Here is an 18,905-nt window from a genome sequence, read left to right as displayed (position 1 = left end):
TCCCACCTTGGCCTCCCAAAGTGCTGGGATTACAGATGTGAGCCACCGCGCCTGGCCTTAGAATTTATTATGAAATTAGACATGAGGTTCCAAAAAGTAACTAGAAGATTTTTTATTTTTTTATTTTTTGAGAAAGGGTCTCACTCTGTCACCTAGGCTGGAATGCAGTGGCATAATCATAGCTCATTGCAGCTTCAAACTCCTGGACTCAATGATCCTCCTGCTTTGGCCTTCCAAGGTGCCAGGATTACGGGCATGAGCCACTACTCCTGGCTAATAATTTTTCTTGACATACTAAAATTCTGTTTCTCAAATAGCATTTCCTCTCATTTTGGGTGGGTGCACGAACCTTGGGTGGGATATCCTTGGGAGATGACATCATGCCCACAGAAGGCAGGAGCCCTAATGGGGTTGGGGATGGCTCCAGAATGGGGTCTGAGAAGGAGATGGAGAAGCCTGTTCACGGAACACTTCATAACGGTTTGCTTTCCGCAGGGTCATTGGCAGGGCGGTCCCTAGGTCTAGAGCGCGCTTCCCGTCCATCCCCAGGCCCTGCTCCAGGTCGGCCTCCTGGGAACCATCCCGTCTCACACCCAGCCCCGAGGCCGCCTCTGACCTACAGGCTGGGCCTGGTCCTCACGGCGCTTAGTGCAATGGTGACTTAAACACCTATTTTAGGACACTCAGTCTTTAGTGCCTGTCTCCCCGCGACTGGACTGACTGCTCTCAGCACGGACACTGAACGCTTTGCCGCGCGATGCTCCGGAGAGCGGGTCGCCGGGGTTGAACTACAGCTCCCAGCATGCTCCGGGCCAGCGACAGCCTGAGCCGCTGGTGGTTGCCTAGCGACCGGGCGTGTCCCGGAAGACGGGCCCGGCGCGGGGCGGGACTTCCGGGGCGGTGATTGCATCAGATTCTGGGAAGTGTCTGTAGCCGCCAGCTGTGGGTCCGGGATTCCCAGCCATGGCAGGTTCCTCCGGACAGCAGGGTGAGCGGCGCGGCCGGGCCGGGCTGAGGGCGGCTGGGGTGCTCGGCTCGAAGGGCGGCGAGTCCTTATGTCTGAGGGGCCTGGGTGCCTGGGGTCTGAGGGGCGGCTGTGTCCGTGGTCTGAGGGGCGGAGGCGCCCGGGGTCTGAGGGACGGCAGTGCCCGGGTTCTGAGGGACAGTAAGTCGTCGGGTCCAAGGGGCGGCGGCTCCTGAGGTTCGAGGGGTGGCACGTCCTAGGATCCGAATGACAACGGGTGCCCGGCTCCGAGGGACGGCCACTGGGACCCCTGCGTGAGGGTCCGTCGGACCCGTGGCTGGAGCACAGACCCGCGGGGACCCGAGCCCGGCCGGGGAGCTGCCCAGACCACCCAGCCTCAGTTTCCTCACTTGGTTCCTGCCGAGGTCCCCTTGCATCCTCACCCCGGGAGGTGGCCCTACATCAAATAGCCTCTCCCCAGCCGGTGCCTGGGCAGACCCTCGCCCCCTCTTGTCCCAGCTGGACTTTGGGGGGGAGACAAAGGCCCAAGGGTTGTTTTGGTTTTCTGCCCAGACCTGGCAGCTTCCGGGAGGTGGGCGGATGGCACCTGAGGTTGGTACTTAGGGAAATGGGGCAGAGGACGCCAGGGGTACGCGTACACTCAGTAAAAGGGCTTGGGGCTTTACGAAGGCTTTCATCTCCAGTTCCGCAGACAGTCCACTGCAAGCTGATTGTGAGAGCATTACTGCCCCACTTTATTGCCAACCTGGGAGGTTCCCCAGGGACACAGCTGTGTCAGCTCCCCCAGTCACTCATGTCACCAGCGGGTAGACCTCGAGAGACCAGTGGGTCTTGTCTCACTGTCCCTCAAGCAAAATTTTAGGTGCTGAAAAGGCAAGAGACTGAATCAGAAAGCCCCGATTCCTAACAGTCTGGAGCAGGCTTTCCAAAGGAAACATTCTCAGTGTCTAGTTTTTAATTTTCTTGGCTGCAAAAATTAGATGCAAGTTCTTCTAAGATACCTCCAGCCCCCATCCGCAGTTTAGATTGCACCAAGATTTCCTTGGCATCCGGTGGTGCCCTTTGCCCCTGAGAGTTTATTGGGTTATAGATAGGTAGTTCTGACAACCTGGGTAATCTGGCGGCGTGGGGACACCCAGATGACAGGGCTACACTCTTGTGCCTAGTGGCAGGAGGTAGTCACCTTCCAGGCACGCCACCTACCACCCTACCTGTGTGCCTGGATTCCAGCACCATCTCCACCTGTCCCAGAGCCAGGCAGTCCTCAGAAGTCACCCAGATTCCTGTAAAACAGCATCGTGGTTAACAGCCCCGACTCTGGAACCACATTGGCAGGGCCAGGGTCCCAGCTCTGCGCCCCCCTCACAGCAAACCATGGGTAATGGCTCCTACCTTGGAGCATGGAGCGTAAATGAGTTAATAGATGGGAAGGACTTAGAACAGTGCCTGGCACACTCAGTAAGTGCTGTGTCCATGCTGAAAACTAGAGCTTGTTTGTTTTCAAAGTAAAAATGTGTTTTTGTTCATTTGTGAACGTAAACGACGTATTAGTAGTGTTTTATATCTTGTTTTTAAAAATAGCTTCAGAATTTTAGGTTTTCAGAGCCTTGTAAGAGTTGCCTTCTTTTTGGAGCTTGGCATATAGCTTGGGATTGCCCACTCCCGGCTGTGAGGGCAGCAGGCAGATTGCCCAGTCCTCAGCCTGCGCACAACATCTCCAGCCGGTGTTCTTCTGCCCCAGGGCATGGCCCACCTGCCCTTTACTATCAGCTCCTCCCATCACACACGCACACCTCTCAAAGATGAGAACAGGAAATAAAATCCAATCGTAGTTGCTTTCAGTGATCATCTTCCTAGATTTTTCAAGGAGGCCCTCATTTTTGTACCATCTTCCGTAAGTTGACTCAGAACGTCTGTTTCTTCTTCAATGTCTCATTGGGTGTACAGCTTCTCCTTTGTAGTCTTGAAGGTGCATAGGCTTGATGCCTGTCCAAGGGCCTGGTTATTTCAGAAGGATGAGTTTCGTTTCTGAGATTTCTGGGGTAGATGGAGCCTACCTCAGGGCCTTTCCATACAGACTTGGGATACCACTTGGATGGCTACTCATTAGGTCAGACTTATAGTTTAATTTTTATATAGTTTAATTCAAGGGTCTTCATAATAACACAGCCAGCATTTTTTCAGCATGAGTCTGTGCCAGGCACTGCTCTAAATGCTTTACATCTGTTCTCTCCTGCCACCCTTGGAGGAACCCCTTTGAGGAAGATGCTGCTGGCATCTTGTACAGATGAGAACCCTGAGGTTCAGAGAAGTCAAGCAATCTGTCCATCATCATGACTAGCCAGAGGCACAGCCAGGCTCCCAACCTGGGCAGCCTGACTCAGTAGGGACCTTAACGACTGTGCTATGCTGCCTTTGATGATTCTCTTCAGACTCAGAGTAACTCAACCGAGTGAGTTAAGGCAGACGAGAATGAAGCGGATGCCCTTCGATGTGTTCCCCAGAGCCGCATGAAATGTTTGCTCCTCTATGAACTCAGGTACCATATTTCCAGATATTCGAAGAGTCTTAGGCAGTACCCTTGGGATAGAGATCAAGCCATTTCCAGTGTGGGTGCTCTGGGTGGCAATATGGCTGTCTGATCACCCCACAGGCTCACTGTGAGGGATGTTGGATTTCCCTAATAAGGAATAACCTCCCTGCCAGTAAGAAGGAAGATGGAGATGCCGTTCTTGGGGGTGAGAGAGGGTGCCTGGGGGCCAGCTTTGTGAACGAGTGACAGCCGGACCTCCCGGGCTGGTGATTAGGAGAGATGGAGGCAGGGCGGGTGAGTGAGCCCTCACCTGTGGGAGGAGGCTCTGGTCTCTGCGAGTGGGTGGTGTTGGCTCCTAGTTGGTGAGAGCAGGGGTGCATGCCCCTCTCTCCTCCCCACGATTCATGTCTGGGGCTTTTTCCAGTCCTCTTTCTGAGCACTTCTTGGGTAGGGAGTGGGTCACTGGGAAGGACCCAAGAGGAGCCGCTGTAGAGGGTGGGGGGCGGGGTGGGACCAGGGAAACATTTGCAGAAAGGGAGTAACCTGCAGGGTGAGGTGATGCCTGGACACCCACAAGATGAGGACCCTAGTGAGACCTTAGAAGTAGCAGATTCAGAGGGCAAAGGGTCAGGGTGAGTGCGAGGTGCAGACCCCACCAAACCGAGGCACTTCTTAGGAGCTCAGACCTGCTGTAAAAGGGTCTGCATTTTCGCGAGCTGCCCATCCATGAGGAAGCTAGTTTAAACCTTACTTGCTGGGCCCACCCCAGAGATTCTGATTTGGCAGGTCTCTGGTGGGTGCAAGAATGTGACTTCTATGGAGCCCCCAGATTCTGCTGCTGATGGCAGACCAGGACTATGCCTGGAGTGGAGCTGGGAGAGCCTCAAGGGAAGGCAGGAAGAGAAACAGGGCAGCCGGGAGAGGTTTAAATGCCGATAGGAGGCAAGGTACGGTGGCTCACACCTGTAATCCCAGCACTTTGGGAGGCCAAGGTGGGTGGATCACCTGAGGTCAGGAGTTCGAGACCAGCCTGGCCAATATGGTGAAACCCCCTCTCTACTAAAAATACAAAAATTAGCTGGGTGTGGTGGCAGGTGCCTGTAATCCTAGCTACTGGGGAGGCTGAGGCAGGAGAATCGCTTGAACCCAGGAGACGGAGGTTGCAGTCAGCTGAGATCATGCCACTGCACTCCAGCCTGGGTGGCAAGAGCAAGACTCCGTCTCAAAAAATAAAATAAAATAAAATAAATAAATAAATAAATAAATAAATGCTGATAGGAAAGAGCCAGAGAGAGGGAGAGGCCGCACTGCCATGGTTGTTTGGCGTGTCTGGGATGTGGTTCATTTGGTGTAGATTTGTTTTGGTATCTGTGCTGAGTGATTGCTTGGTACTTGCATTTGATTTCAATAAATGTTCTGTAGAGACTCCACCTTTGTAGCCAGTGATAACCACCCTCCATCTTTGGGACATTGCCATGTCCTTCAATGTGTTGATGAACTGAACTACAAGGTCACCCGGTAAGTGGACATTCCTTCCCATGGGGGCAGAGCAGGAGTTTTGGCACGGAGTGTGCAGGCTGTACGGTGAGGGCCAGTGTCGAGGAACCGGCCCCTGGGAGGTTTTCCATCAGCTCAGAAGTGTTCTCATCTGATCTCAGCATCAGACTGATAGACCACAGCTTGGCTCAAACCCATGACCACTTGATAGCTGATCTATTTTTATTTGTTTCCTCGAGACACACTTAAATGCAGCTACCACAATTACCCAAATGACTGACTGCGTCCATCTCATGGAAGCCTATCGTTCTCCTCTGCTTCCCTGGGCACCAGCACCTTTCTGCTCTGAGAAGATCCTTCTCAAGCGTGGACTTGGTTCCCCTTTGATGAGTAGTCTAGGCTGCTCTAGACGGTACATTTAAGAATGATGTGATCCAAGATCAAGGCAGATTTGGTAATAAACTTTTAAAATAATAAAATTAATTAAATAAAAATGAGTGTGTGATCCCCAGGAAAACTCCAGGAAATTCTCTGTGTGTAGCATGCGGCTATTACCAGAACACTAATAATACCAGAGCGATTATGATAATAATGATGGCAAGCGGGGCCCCTGACTCTGTGCCAGGCAGCTTTTAAACATTTTACAAGTGTAATTTGACTTAATGGCCTGCAGCTGTACAAGGCGGACGTTCTGAGCGTGTTTTACCATGAGGAAATGCCGCCATGGGTGTGAGTGTAGGCACTCAGCCCTGGAGGGCGTCAGGGCCGCCCCTCGGGTCTCCAGAGAGTGGATCTGCGGCAGCTTCAGTTCCCAGACTGCTTCCTCGGCACTCAAAAGCCACTGCAGCCGTTAGGACATTTTATGTTGTTCTCATTTTAAAAATAGCAGATGCTTACCGCAGAAAATGTGAGCAATGAGGAAAAAGAGGGAATTAAAATCACCTGTAACCTCCCCCCCCCCACCATCCACCATCGTCACTGTCAGTGTTCGGGCTGTTGCTGGTGGTCTCTTCATCAGAATCGATTCTGAGTGTGAGAGGCGCATGCCTGTCAGCTCGCTGTCCGAGCTGGAAGCCGACGCTGTGTCACTGTTTCTTAGGGTGCTGCTATTGTCTAGCCCAACCCAGGCATGAGCAGTTGCAGAAGACCAAGGCTCAGGGAGGGGACAGGAGAGGAGTGTGGAGGGTCAGCATCGGGGAACAGCTTTCGAACTGTGGCCTGACCCATGAGGGGACGAGGCTCACCTTCCGGCTCTGTCCATCCCTCTGGCAAGTTCTCTAATCTTTAGTGAACTTCATTTTATCATGAAATGGGACCACTGCTGGCGGCTGCAGAGCTGTTGGAGGGAAATATCCTAGCTAAACTAGAAGTCTCCTGGTTGGAAGTTGCTCTACAAAAGAGTTTGTAGGAGTCTGATATTTATTTAGAGTTAGTTTTCCAGGACCTCGCTTTGGGGAGCCTGGAGCTGCCATGGTGGGTCTGCCTCCGCCTCCGTCCTCCCTGGTCTCATCTCCAGCTGGGAGGAGAGCGCATGTCCATGTAAGCAGCCTCCTTCCTCTCTCAGAGGGAAGCCCCGGCAGTGCCAGTGCTGACACTGGGCCTGTAACTGTGGGGATGGGGCAGTTGAGCTCACAGGCCCTCAAGGGCTCCCAGCACCCCCCTGGCACCTTCAGCGGGGCCAGAGTCCGCCCCTGTGTTTCTCTTTCCTTGGACTGTTGGAAGAGCTGAAGTGAAAAGTGACTTGTTCTTGTGTCTCTGGTATCTTTGGGCAGCAGGGCTCCTGCTAAGCAAGCCCTTGGGGGCTCAAAGCAGCAGAGGCTGTGGCCGGTTCCCAGCACTGGTCCTTGTGCAGGTGTCCTTCTGAGAAGCGTGCGTGAGGCCCAGTGCCATAGGGGAACGCCAGCCCACCACCGGTGGCAGGCACTCTGTGGTGCCATTCTGCTGTCCACTCATCTGTTCCCTCGGCAACGTTAGCTGGTATCTGGAATGTCACACGCTCAGTTGGAGATGCTGAAGATCAAGCAGTGACTAAGGTAGATGGAGCGGTGGGGCAGATGGTAAAGGAAAGAAACGCGTGCACATGTTAGATAGGGGTGCTGTGGAGAGAAACAGCAGCCAGACTCGGGGTCTAGAGGCGGGCACCATATGGACTGAGAGTCCTTGAAGACCTGGTGGAGAAGCCAGCACCCAGCAGAGCTGTGAAGGATTAAGGGGCCTGCTGGTGTCTGGGGAGCATTCCCCCTAAAAAAGGAGCAGCAGGTGGAGGGGACCCGTGACCAGGGTATGGAGAGCCAGGTGGGGGCCCATGGCCAGCATGAGGACGGGCTTGTGCTGCTGGCGAGGTGGGTGTTAGGGGACAGTAATGTGAACTTTCCCTTTTCAGCAAAGCTGCAGGAGCCCTGTGGCTGTGAGGGGAGAGCCATGCTGGCTACAGGTGGCGGTGTCTGACTTGCAGGAATCCAGGTGACAAAGGCTGGCTCTCAAGTCCAAAACCTGTTGAGTTAGAGGCCCTGGATCCTCCCATGGATTGGCTATAGGTGCTCGTAAGGATAACTCATAAAGGGGTGTGATTCCAGTTTTGGCTAGAGAGTGTGCCCAGAGCTTTGCTTCTGGGTGCCTCTGGCTGCTTGGAGTGGGTGGCCATCTTATTGGAATCAGATGGGCTGGTGGCTCCGTGCAGGGGGAGGGAAGCAGGGCAAGTTAGAGGGACACTGCACTCATCATCCCAGCAGCGAGAGTCATCCCAGGAAGTCATTTTAAGCCCTGCATCCATGTTGAGACTTCAGGAAGGCTTTCCCACACAGTGCCCACCCCTTTACTGCAGGTGGCTTCAGGATATCCTCTCCGGCAGCCATGGAGGCCGGGCCCTGGGGCATCACGTGGCTCCGTGGGCTCCCTGGCGGGTGAAGAACTCGACCCAGGGGGACATTCTTGCTGCTGCAGCTGTGCACTCCGTTCTGACTCATCTTTGCTGACACCACAGCGTTGTCGGAAATGCCAGTTATTGGCCTGACACTAAGGGTTTTCCCCAGCCTAGGCAAAGCAGAGAGAGGCATTTGTGTGCAGTTACCCCCACAACACACTCTGCTCTCTGTTTTCAGAAGCTGCGTGGGTCTGGTTGGGGTGACTCTGGCTCTGTGCCAGGGAGTAAACACAGAGATGGGGGACAAAAGGAAATGGGAGAGGGCAGAGAGGGGGACTGTGACATGCAGGTCATCCACACTGCATGGCCGTGATGTCGGGCAGCTTGTGCCCAGGAAGGGATGGCCAGACATGTGTTTTCCCACCCTGAGTGAACTCTGGGGTGGGAGGGTGTCTGTGTGGAAGGAGCAAGCATTGGTCCTTTTCCCGCAGTTCTCTCAGCAAGCACAATCACTGGTTCAAGGTTTGGATGCACTTGTGCTCATGGGCTCAGGAACCAGACTCCCTCCCCTGGCCGGAAACATGGTACCATCTGCCTGCTGTGCCCCCACTTTAGGGAGGTAGGCTGTGGACACAGCACCTGGTCCCCAACTCTGGTGTCGGAGGTAATTGCAGGCAGATATTCCTTAGAATGGTGAGACAGATTTTATTCCCTAATTCCTGACAGCAAGGGAAGGGGCTACACTCCCTGCCGCTTCAGCAGAGGTGACTTTTGAATTTAAAGGGAGAATGATTAGCTGGGCCTGGTGGCATGTGCCTGTAGTCCCAGCTACTCAGGAGGCTTAGGCTGGAGGATCACTGGAGCCCAGCATTTTGAGGATGTGATGAACCTTGATTGCACCACTGCACTCCAGCCTGGGCAGTAGAGTCAGACCCAGTCTCTAAAAAATAAAAATAAATAAATAAAAATAAAAAATAGAGGGAGAATGAAGGAGGAGAAGGAGGGTGAGCAGGGGCTCGAGTGAACAATGCCATGGGGCTGGTCAGCGTGCATGTGCCGAGGCAGCCTTGTCTACAGCTGGCAGTGGTGAAAGTTAGGGTTCTGCTGCTCCTCCCGATGGTGACATGCAGAACAGCGGCTCTTGGGTCCTTGAGTGACACACCTGAGTGGTGGAGGTGCATGCTTACTACTTTGAAGGCTCTAAGGAAGGAGGCTGGGGCCTGGAGCGAGGGGCCAGGGGCCAGGTGAAGCTGGCTGGAGCAGCCACGTTATCCTGGCAGCCCTGTGCTTTCTTGGGCTGGTCCTTTGAGGGGGCTCAGTCCTCCTGAGGCTGTGGCCTTGACCTGCAGAAGGCATGCTAGAGTCCAGCTGTCTCTTGGTACAGGGGTGTAAATGGCACACGTTGTCAATGTGGGGTTCTCCCTACCCCTCATCCCCCAGCACCCAGAGGGAGAGGGTGCCACTGCGGCAAAGAGACTTGAAGTTGGTTTGGTTTGGGAGATTTTTGTTGTGAGTTTTAAAACATTGAGGTAAAATTCACGTAACGTAACGTACTTACCTGGCAGGAGGGATACCACGATGGTGTAGGCAGCTCTCCCGAGGCGAGGCTTATCCATTACACTCCAGATGGGCTGACCCCTGTGATTTCCACAAATATCGGAAACTGAATTGCACAATTTGTGATAGTGTGGAATCCGTTTTGTGCTTTCCCTGATAGAAAAAATAAATTAAAAACTTAAAAACTAAGTAATTTATATGACATAAAATGGAAAGTGCATAATTCCGTGGTATTTGGTGCACCATGTTGTCATGCAGCCTTCAGTTCTGTCTAGTTCCAAAGCATTTCATCACTCAAGAGGAAATCCGTCCATACCTGTTAGGTAGTCACTTCCCCGACCCCAGTCGACGCGCTGCCCCGTCCCTTTGCCTGTTCTGGATGTTTGGCGTCCAGGGAAGGGCTTGAGCACCTTTTTCCTTGGTTCCGTGCCATCCCCTGGTCCCTGTCTGAGTTCTGCCTGGCGGCCTCTGGGCTGCCTGCCTGCTGCCTGACACCGTGTGCCCTCTGTCTTTGCAGCTCCTGACTACAGGTCCATTCTGAGCATTAGTGACGAGGCAGCCAGGGCACAAGCCCTGAACGAGCACCTCAGCACGCGTAGCTATGTCCAGGGGTACTCACTGTCCCAGGCAGACGTGGACGCGTTCAGGCAGCTCTCGACCCCGCCTGCTGACCCCCAGCTCTTCCACGTGGCTCGGTGGTTCAGGCACATAGAAGCGCTCCTGGGTAGCCCCTGTGGCAAAGGCCAGCCCTACAGGCTCCAAGCAAGTGAGTAACAGAGTGGGTTCCCTGGCCATTAGAACCTCTCCCCCCAAGGTCAAGGGCTTTCTCCCTCACCCTGGTGCTTACCTGGCATCTGTGGATACCTCAGAGGGAACCTCGCCCAAGTGTGTCTCGAGCAAGTGGCCTGGATGGGCAGATCCAGCGCTCGCTGGGTGGAGGTTGGGATAAAATCATACCCTGTGGAGTTGGGTATTCAGGAGCGAGATGTTCACATCACTATTGTGGCAGAATTGCCTGAGGTGGTGGGGTGCAGAGCTGCTGCGGCTCTGGGGTTCCATGTAGCATGCCCAGGCCACGGGCCCTAGCCTTGTGATTTTTAGCTAAGGCTGTGCCTGGCTCTGGTTGACTCAGTTCTTTCTCTTTATTTTTTCCATAAGATTGCAGCGTGTCTATCCTCCAGCTTTAAAATCGTTGAATCCTAAAGTTTTTCTGTTTTTTTTTGTTTGTTTGTTTGTTTTTTGTTTTTTTTTTTTTTTGAGGTGGAGTCTCGCTCTGTCGCCCAGGCTGGAGTGCAATGGCGCGGTCTTGGCTCACTGCACCCCCCGCCTCCCGGGTTCACACCATTCTCCTGCCTCAGCCTCCTGAGTAGCTGGGACTTCAGGCGCCCGCCACCACGCCCAGCTAATTTTTTTGTATTTTTAATGGAGACGGGGTTTCCCTGTGTTAGCCAGGATGGTCTGGATCTTCTGACCTCGAGATCCACCTGCCTCAGCCTCCCAAAGTGCTGGGATTACAGCCGTGAGCCACTGCGCCCAGCGAATCCTAAAGTATTAATTGACATTGAACTTTTTAAAAATCAGAAATAAGTCATTTTTTCTCTTTGAGATGATGTCTGTCCCATAGCTCCAGCCTGTGAGTGAGTGCTGGTTGTGTCTGGGAAACGTGGCTGTGGTTATCTGAGGGAGATACTCTTGGGGTGCCTGCATGGCTTTGTCACTGTGGCAAATCTGAGGGGGCTCCATGTCATCATCACTGAAGTATGCCTTTGGGTGGCTCAGCTCCTCCTGTGGCTGTGGGCACTCCTCCACCTTCATGTGGGGGCAGGTTTTGTGCCCTGGTGGTCCTGGCTGTACCTGGCAGCCTCTTGAGGGCTTCTCCAGACTCCTTTGGGGCCTGGGATTTGGAACATGCCACCCTGCCTCTGCCCCATTGCTATGAAAACCCCATTGCTATTAAAAATACAAAAAATTAGCTGGGCATGGTGGTGGGCGTCTGTAGTCCCAGCTACTCTGCCATGGGTCAGGCCTCTGCTAGACCACTGTTTGAACCAGGGTGGAGGTGGGGATGTCACATCTCCTAGGGGCTGTGTTTTCTGGATAACTCTGCAGCAGACACTCCTTCCCCAGCATAGGGTGGAGGCCATTGCTGTGCAGGTCATCTCCTTCCCCATGTAGCCATTCCTGCCTGACCCTCCAGTGTGGTCACCCAGGTGACACCTGTGCTATGAGGTGCCTTCTCTCCAAGTGCTCCGGTGTCAGGTTGTTGCCCCTGCCATGTGCCGTTCCAAGACACAGCCAGAGAGGGGCGGGATTAGGGGGTGGAGTGGGCCTCATACCTCCAGCTCAGCAGTGGCCTGTCCAGTTTTCCCTCATAGGGACTTGTTGAAAGAGTGGTACAGGCACAAGCCTCCATCCACACTGTGAGATGAAGGAAGGGTTTTGCTCCTGCAAACACCTTTTAACCTACAGAGAGGAAGCAGAGCCATGTTGCTGTGTAACAGAATGGACCGTGGATAGCACTAATGGAGTTGTTGTACCCTCCCCAGGTTCCAAATCCCCTCATCACCCAGGCTGCCCAAGAGGCTGCCAGGGACTGCTTGTGCCAGGAATGATGGACATTATGTCAGGCGACCCTCACTCAAGCTTAGTGTACACTGAGCAGGGGCTGAAGAGGGAGGTGGGAACTGGAGCCTGGGACTGCTAGAGCATCCAGTGACCTCGAGTGGGTCCGAGGCGCCATGGAGTCCAGTGGAGTGTCCTCTCTCATGTCCCTGGGATGACGGTAGCTGTGGATCTCCCTCCATGTAGCTGTGAGAATCAGAGCCGCTGCCCCCACTGAGTGGGAACGCCCTCCATTTCCATTGCTCATACTCCCCAAGTATGCACCTTCCCTCCTGGCACGGTAGGCCACGTGCCCCTCGTCCTGCTCACCCTTCCACCTCTGCTGGCCATCCCAGCAGCATCAAATGTGCCCGTGTCCGGCCCTCAGCATGCCCGCCTGTCACCAGCCCCTCCCATGTGCCTTCTGTGTCCTTTCTCCGAGACCATGGGCCTCAGCAGCCCGAGGGATCTTCTCAGACATGGAAGGCCTGTGCTTGGCCAGGCGCGGTGGCTCACGCCTATAATCCCAGCACTTTGGGAGGCCCAGGCGGGTGGATCATGAGGTCAGGAGATTGAGACCATGTTCGCTAACTCAGTGAAACCCCATCGCTATTAAAAATACAAAAAATTAGCTGGGCATGGTGGTGGGGGCCTGTAGTCCCAGCTACTCGGGAAGCTGAGGCAGTAGAATGGTGTGAACCTGGGAGGCAGAGCTTGCAGTGAGCCGAGATCGTGCCATTGCACTGCAGCCTGGGCGACAGAGTGAGACTCCGTCTCAGGGAAAAAAAAAAAAAAAAAAAAAAAGGAAAGGCTCTGCTTAACCCCCAGGGTTCTATTCCTGTGAAACCAGACCCCTTCCAGGGGGATCCCTTCCCTGGATCGCCAGCCTCCAGCACGGAGGTCCACTGGATATCAGGACGTTGAACTTGTTGGGCACTTCTCGCCCACAGTGGAGGCTCAGCCCTTGCAGCCTGCCGGCTTCTGCCTGCCCCCCTGGGAAGGAGTGTCAGGCACACCCTTCACTGAGGAGGGTGTGGGTCTGTCAGATGCCGAGGCCGTGGTTTTATGAACGTGAAGGTTTGGTGTTGCTCTCACCCCTCGGATGGAGGACCCTTAACTTCCTGATGAAGGATTTCTCTCTGTGAACCCCTTGCTTGGGTCCTGACTTCTTTCCATGAACTCCTTGCTTGGTCCTGATTTCTCTCCGTGAGCCCCTTGCTTGGTCCTGATTTCTCTCCGTGAGCCCCTTGCTTGGTCCTGATTTCTCTCCGTGAACCCCTTGCTTGGGTCCTGACTTCTCTCTGTGAACCCCTTGCTTGGGTCGTGACTTCTCTCCATGAGCCCCTTGCTTGGTCCTGATTTCTCTCCGTGAGCCCCTTGCTTGGTCCTGTCTGCATCTGATGTGATGTAGGCAGACACTGCTTGCCACTTCCTGGCTTCTCTCTCCATCGTTTTATCTTCAGCCTCCCACATCCCTGTTTTGAAGGCATGTCTCTCACGAGCGGTTCATAGTTGTTCTGTTGTTGGATCTCTCAGGTCAGGGTGGGACTGTGGAATCGATGAATGTGTGTTCATTTTTTCCAAAGAAACAAAAGCACAGGCCGGGTGCGGTGGCTCACGCCTGTAATCCCAGCACTTTAGGAGGCTGAGGCAGGCAGATCACAAGGTCAGGAGTTCGAGACCCGCCTGGCCAATATGGTGCAGCCCCATCTCTACTAAAAATACAAAAACTAGTGGGGCGTAGTGGCGGGCCCCTGTAGTTCCAGCTACTCGGGAGGCTGAGGCAGGATAATCGCTTGAACTTGGGAGGCGGAGGTTGCAGTGTGCTGTGATTGTGCCGCTGCACTCCAACCTGGGTGACAGAGTGAGATTTTGTCTAAAAAAAGAAAAAAGTCGGGGGGCAAGGGTCCTTATGTGGTATCTCTCAGTTCTTCCCTTTTGCAAATCTGAATTTGTGTATCTGGGCCTGGTAACCCATTTCCTGGGGAGCCCATCGCCAGCTGTGTGGAGGTAGCAGCCTTCGGGGAGCTGGAACGCTGGCTGTGGCCAGGCTTCTTGGACGAACTTTCAGTCCTGGGAACCCTGGGCCCTTTCGTCATAGCAGGGCAAGTGTGATGATCCCGTGGCCTCATGGCTGTGTTTCTGGGCAGTGTCTCCAGCTGTCTGAGATGGCAGCAGTGTCCTATGGAAGGAGCTCCAGGGTCTTAGGGAGGGAGGAGAGTGAGGGATCCTAGAGTGACCGGTTGAATGCCTGCAGGCATTGAGTGAGATTCTCCTTCAAGGGCTTGGGAGGCATTTAACGTAAACTGAGGCCAAGCTACACTTGGCCTCAATAAGCACATGATGTTTGATTAGGATTGGGGGTTTCCTATGCTTTAGAATCTGACCACCTGTGACTGCTGGAACTCACCTAGAGTGGGGGCTGCTGCTGAGCACTGGACCTTTCTCCATCTCCTGCCCCATCTCCTATCTGCCCACACTTCCCTTCCTGCCCAGACACACATACTGCAGCCTGCCCTCCTTCCTGCCCTTGGCCTGTTTGTCATCAGCGTCTGCCGTCCTGGCTTTTGTGGCCCAAGCAAGAGCCAGGAGGTCAGGAGATGGCTGGTGCCCAGGACCAACTTCCCCGTGATCGCTGTGTGGCGATTTGCTGGCCATGCTGCCAGACTCTCTGGCACAGAAACCAAGGACAGGAGGAGGCAGGATGCGAGCACCCTGGTGAGCTGCCAGGCGACCTGCTGGGGTGGGCACAGGTCAGTGCCAGGAGTATCCATCTTGTAGGCCTTCCTGGTGCCACTCAGCAAAGACATGTGAAACCCTTCCCAGGGCCAGGCACCAGCTGGGGTCAGAGGTGTCCAGCAGAGCATAATACAGAACCTGGACCTGTAGGCGACAACTGTGGAGGAAAGTGCTGAGGGCGCAGGGCAGGCAGGAGCCAGCTGAAGACAATGGCCAAGTCACCAGGTACCATCCTCCATACCCAGCTTTGCAGGATTGACGTTTCCGAGGATGAATAATCACCCTGTGGCTGCCCCTGGCCCCAGGGACAGAGCTCTGCCCCTTCAGGGGTCCCAGATGTAGGTTGTGTAAGGACAGCCTCATGCCAGGTTGGAAGACAGGCCTAGAAGCAGTGTGGTCAGAGCAGCCCAGGCAGCCTGCAGGCGAGTGGAGGGGAACAACTGGGGAAGTCTGGCTAGGAGGAGGTGACTGCACTGAGGGGCTAGCTGGCAAGGGTCTCTGCCTGGGGGCTGAGAGGGGCTCAGGTTCTTTCTGAAGGCAGTATAGACCTGTGTGGAGCTTGAAGCCCAGTGTCTGGATCAGAGTCTGCTGGGCTGCGGGCCCAGAGCTGGGAGCCAGCCACTCGCTTCTGCAGTGTCCGAAGTGGTAAGGAGGGGCTGGGCTGGAGCCAGTCTTGCCTGCTGGCAGTGGCCACGGTGGGGTCCTTTCTGCTCTGACTCCTGGCCTCTGTTGCCAGGGCTTGGAGGCTTGGAGGTGGCCTCTGTCCCAAGAAGAGTCCCCAGAATCCTCACTTTGTCCAGGTGAGGGATTCTGGGAGGGGGAGGTTCCCAGGACTGTGGTGGCACAGACTAGACCTTGTCAGTGTTGAGCCCTGACTGACCCAGGAGTGCCAGGTGGTGGCGTGCTCACTGCCAGCAAGGGGCCAGTATTTGAAGAGCAGTGGAGTGTGCTGAGCATGCTGTGTAGGCATTCCTCAGTGCTTCTGGGGTTCTAAGGGTGTTACTGGGGTATGCTGCCATACAGAATATGAGAAAGCAAAAGAAACACATGGTTGTCAGGAGGCGGAGCTTTCAGTGAGCCGAGATCACGCCACTGCACTCCGGCCTGGGCGACAGAGCGAGGCTCCATCTTAAAAAAAAAGAAAGATGCAATTGTCTTTGACCTGCGTGATGTTGACCGAGGTTCATGTGGTTTCATGTCGTGTAAATTTCATGGAAAACTATAGTCCTGTTGTAAAAACCAAGTCTCCAGACGAAGAGGTGACTTGCACTTCCTGGTGCTGACCCTGGACCCTGACCCCGCTCTCTTCGCCTCCCAGGTAAAGGCCGACGTGTGCAGCCCCAGTGGTCCCCTCCTGCTGGGACCCAGCCATGCAGACTCCACCTTTACAACAGCCTCACCAGGAACAAGGTAAGGAGGACACAGATGCTGTGGTACATGCACACGATGGGAGGCAGGACGGCCCCTGTGCCTTGTCACACAACAGACTTCTCCATTCCTTGTGTTGGGCTCTGGAGTTCCATAAATCCAGGTTTAAGATCCTTCAGTCACTTCCATGTTAGAATCGCTGTGGCCCGGGGGCAGAGCTGTCCTCTGAAACTCAGACACATGAAGGATCACGCCTCATGTGGCAGCCTGCCCATGGCTTCTGGGCATGGATCACCCTGGCTTGTCTCTCGGACTCTGCCCAACTGTGAATACTTGAGGTCATCCACAGCCAGGCCTTTCAGGAGGACATGTGGTTGCAGCAGGTGTCACCATGTGAGCCAAGCAGTATGGGCAAAACTGTAAACCGGCTGGATGTTGTTGGGAGCACAGCAGGTTTTGAGAAGAAGGCAGGATTGGTTCCTAACAGAATGGAGTTTGCATGGTTTGCTTGGCTCAGGGCATGGCCAGTGACTCCAGAGATTCCAGACCAGACTCTGGCCGGGGGTCCTTGGATTTCCATCAGGGAGCACGTTTGGCAGACAGAGTCAGGTGTGAGGGAGTTCATGGCCTTCCTTGGGAAACTGGTTGAGGATACTGCCCCCAGAGAGGTCTGAGGATGCTGGGATGTTGGGGGGTGGTGCCAGAACAGTGGTGAGCAGCACCACGATTCAGGGCTCTTGGCTTCCAAGCCGGGCTCCTCCAACAGGGACTGACCCTGGCCAAGTGCTGTCTGCCTCAGTTTCTTTATCTGTTAAAAGAAAATGACATAACCTGCATCCTAGAGTGTACTACGTATTGAGTATTTAACTCAGGGCCTAGCACATGGTAGGTACTCAGTAAATATTAGCTGTGTTATTGTTAAATAAGCAGCATTTCAGCAATAAATAAGATCATGGATTCCCTTTATAGCCTCCCTCCATAGGTGAGTAGAAGCCCACGGAGGAGGAGGCTCCACCCACCCAGGGCTCAGTCGGTGGGAGGTGCCGTACATCTCACTGGGCTCCCACTGAGACTGTGACTTTTCACAATAAAACAAAATGGTCTCTGTTGAATTGTTTACACAAAACACAAACCACACTGTGATGTTTGTTGCTGTTTTTGGTAATCCTGTGCAGTGTTTCTTGCATTTCTTGTGATCGTCATTCCTTCATTCCTAACAAAGGAAGTGTTCATACCTCAAGATGGGAAAAAGGTGACGTGGTATTGCTGTGGGCCAACCGTCTATGACGCATCTCACATGGGGCACGCCAGGTAGGTCCACTGTGGAGTGTCCCTGCGGCTTCTGCAGTTGTACACAGAAGTCAGAACCATTGGGATGTGCAGCGGGAATCTTAGGTCCACAAAAATCTTAGATCTGCTACAGAGACCTGAGATTTGAGGAATCAAGCCTGAATTTCTTCTCTTATTTTTATGATGAAAATTTTAATTCCATAAGTAATCCATATTCGTTGCAGAAAGACTGCAGATCACCAAAAACAAAATGTCCATAGCCCTACTGCTAACATGCTGGACTCAACCTAGGCACTTTTTCTCACGTACCTTAAAGTTTTCTCTCATCCCTCAGGCTCTGTTGGGGGTCCCCAGATGCTGAGTTCCCGTGACACTCAGACCTGACAGGCCTGAGGCTGAGTTGGCTGTGACCCCCCTGACCACTGGATGGTCATGGCTGTAGCTCCTGATGAGTAGCTGGCTGTAGATGCCACAGAGTCCTTTTATTTGTTCATGTTTTAGTTGCAGTGCCAAGGACACGTATAGTCAACCCTTGAACAACCTGGAGGGTAGAGGGCGTGACCCTCTGCACATTTGAAAACCCACACATAACTTTTGATTCCCCAAAAACTTCACTACTAAAATAGCCTCCTGTTGACCAGAAGCCATACCAATAGCATGCCAGTCAATGAACACATATTTTGTATATACATTACATACTGTATTCCTAACGATAAGGAAAGCCAGAGAAAAGAAAATATTATGAAGAAAATCTTCAGGGAGAGGACATATATTTACTATTCGTTAGGTGGAAGTGGATCATCATGAAGGTCATCTTCCTTGCCATCTTCACGTTGAGTAGACTGAGGAGGAGAAGAGGGGGTTCTTGCTGTTTCAGGGGTGGCAGCGAAAATCATGTATAAATGGGCCCGTGCAGCTGAGACCTGTGTTGTTGGAGGTTCAGCTGTACATATTGTCTGGTCTGGAAATGTTTTTTCGTTGCTTTAGGTCCTACATCTCTTTTGATATCTTGAGAAGAGTGTTGAAAGATTACTTCAAATTTGATGTCTTTTATTGCATGAACATTACGGATATTGACGACAAGGTAAAGGGAATTTGGATGGTGTGAAAGAAGATAGGACTTTTGCAGAAGTAAATAAAATAATAATGTAGGTTTGAGCTAGCTTGTGTTTTGAGCTGATAAACATTTTCATCCCCTCGATGAGTTAATATTACCACTTATGCTGCTGATATCATTTCTATGATGCTCAGACAGGTTAGAAACCTGCATGTTGCTCAGGGGTCAGTAGCCCCTGGTGTTGTGCAGAAGGAAGGCCTCCCATAGCACGCACTTCAACATGTGGCTTGCAGGGGAAGCTGGGGCCCCCGGGGCTCATTTCGTTAAGCGTCACAAAAATCACATTAGGCCTTGGGCACTACTTGGCAGGTGGGAGATGGAGGGTGGTGTTTCTATTTGATGATGGTATGCATGT

At 53.3% G+C, this 18,905-nt stretch overlaps 1 protein-coding gene and 1 non-coding gene across 8 annotated transcripts in view; both read left to right on the top strand.

Annotated features, from left to right (window-relative positions):
- The first annotated feature begins 869 nt into the window (after positions 1–869).
- The window catches only part of CARS1 (cysteinyl-tRNA synthetase 1), a 55,559-nt gene continuing 37,523 nt past the window's right edge, over positions 870–18,905 (top strand). The window contains exons 1-6 of one of the 7 annotated variants that reach the window (XM_010382077.2): positions 913–988; positions 3,418–3,524; positions 9,953–10,201; positions 16,094–16,185; positions 17,366–17,454; positions 18,421–18,517. In XM_010382077.2, coding sequence (XP_010380379.1) covers positions 3,515–3,524; positions 9,953–10,201; positions 16,094–16,185; positions 17,366–17,454; positions 18,421–18,517 — 537 coding nt within the window. In that variant the 5' untranslated portion in view covers positions 913–988; positions 3,418–3,514. Of the gene's footprint in view, positions 989–3,417; positions 3,525–9,952; positions 10,202–16,093; positions 16,186–17,318; positions 17,455–18,420; positions 18,518–18,905 lie in introns of all 7 variants that reach the window. The other 6 variants (XM_010382076.1, XM_010382083.1, XM_010382081.2 and 3 more) reach the window with 6 other exon arrangements.
- On the top strand, positions 9,429–9,591 carry LOC115893806. The gene has a single exon (XR_004053854.1). It is a non-coding gene; the product is annotated as a U1 spliceosomal RNA (small nuclear RNA).

This window comes from Rhinopithecus roxellana, chromosome 15 (genome assembly GCF_007565055.1).
Source record: "Rhinopithecus roxellana isolate Shanxi Qingling chromosome 15, ASM756505v1, whole genome shotgun sequence".
Lineage (NCBI taxonomy): Eukaryota > Metazoa > Chordata > Mammalia > Primates > Cercopithecidae > Rhinopithecus > Rhinopithecus roxellana.
Note: the sequence above shows the minus strand (reverse complement) of the source record. Positions and strands in the feature narration are given on the sequence as shown.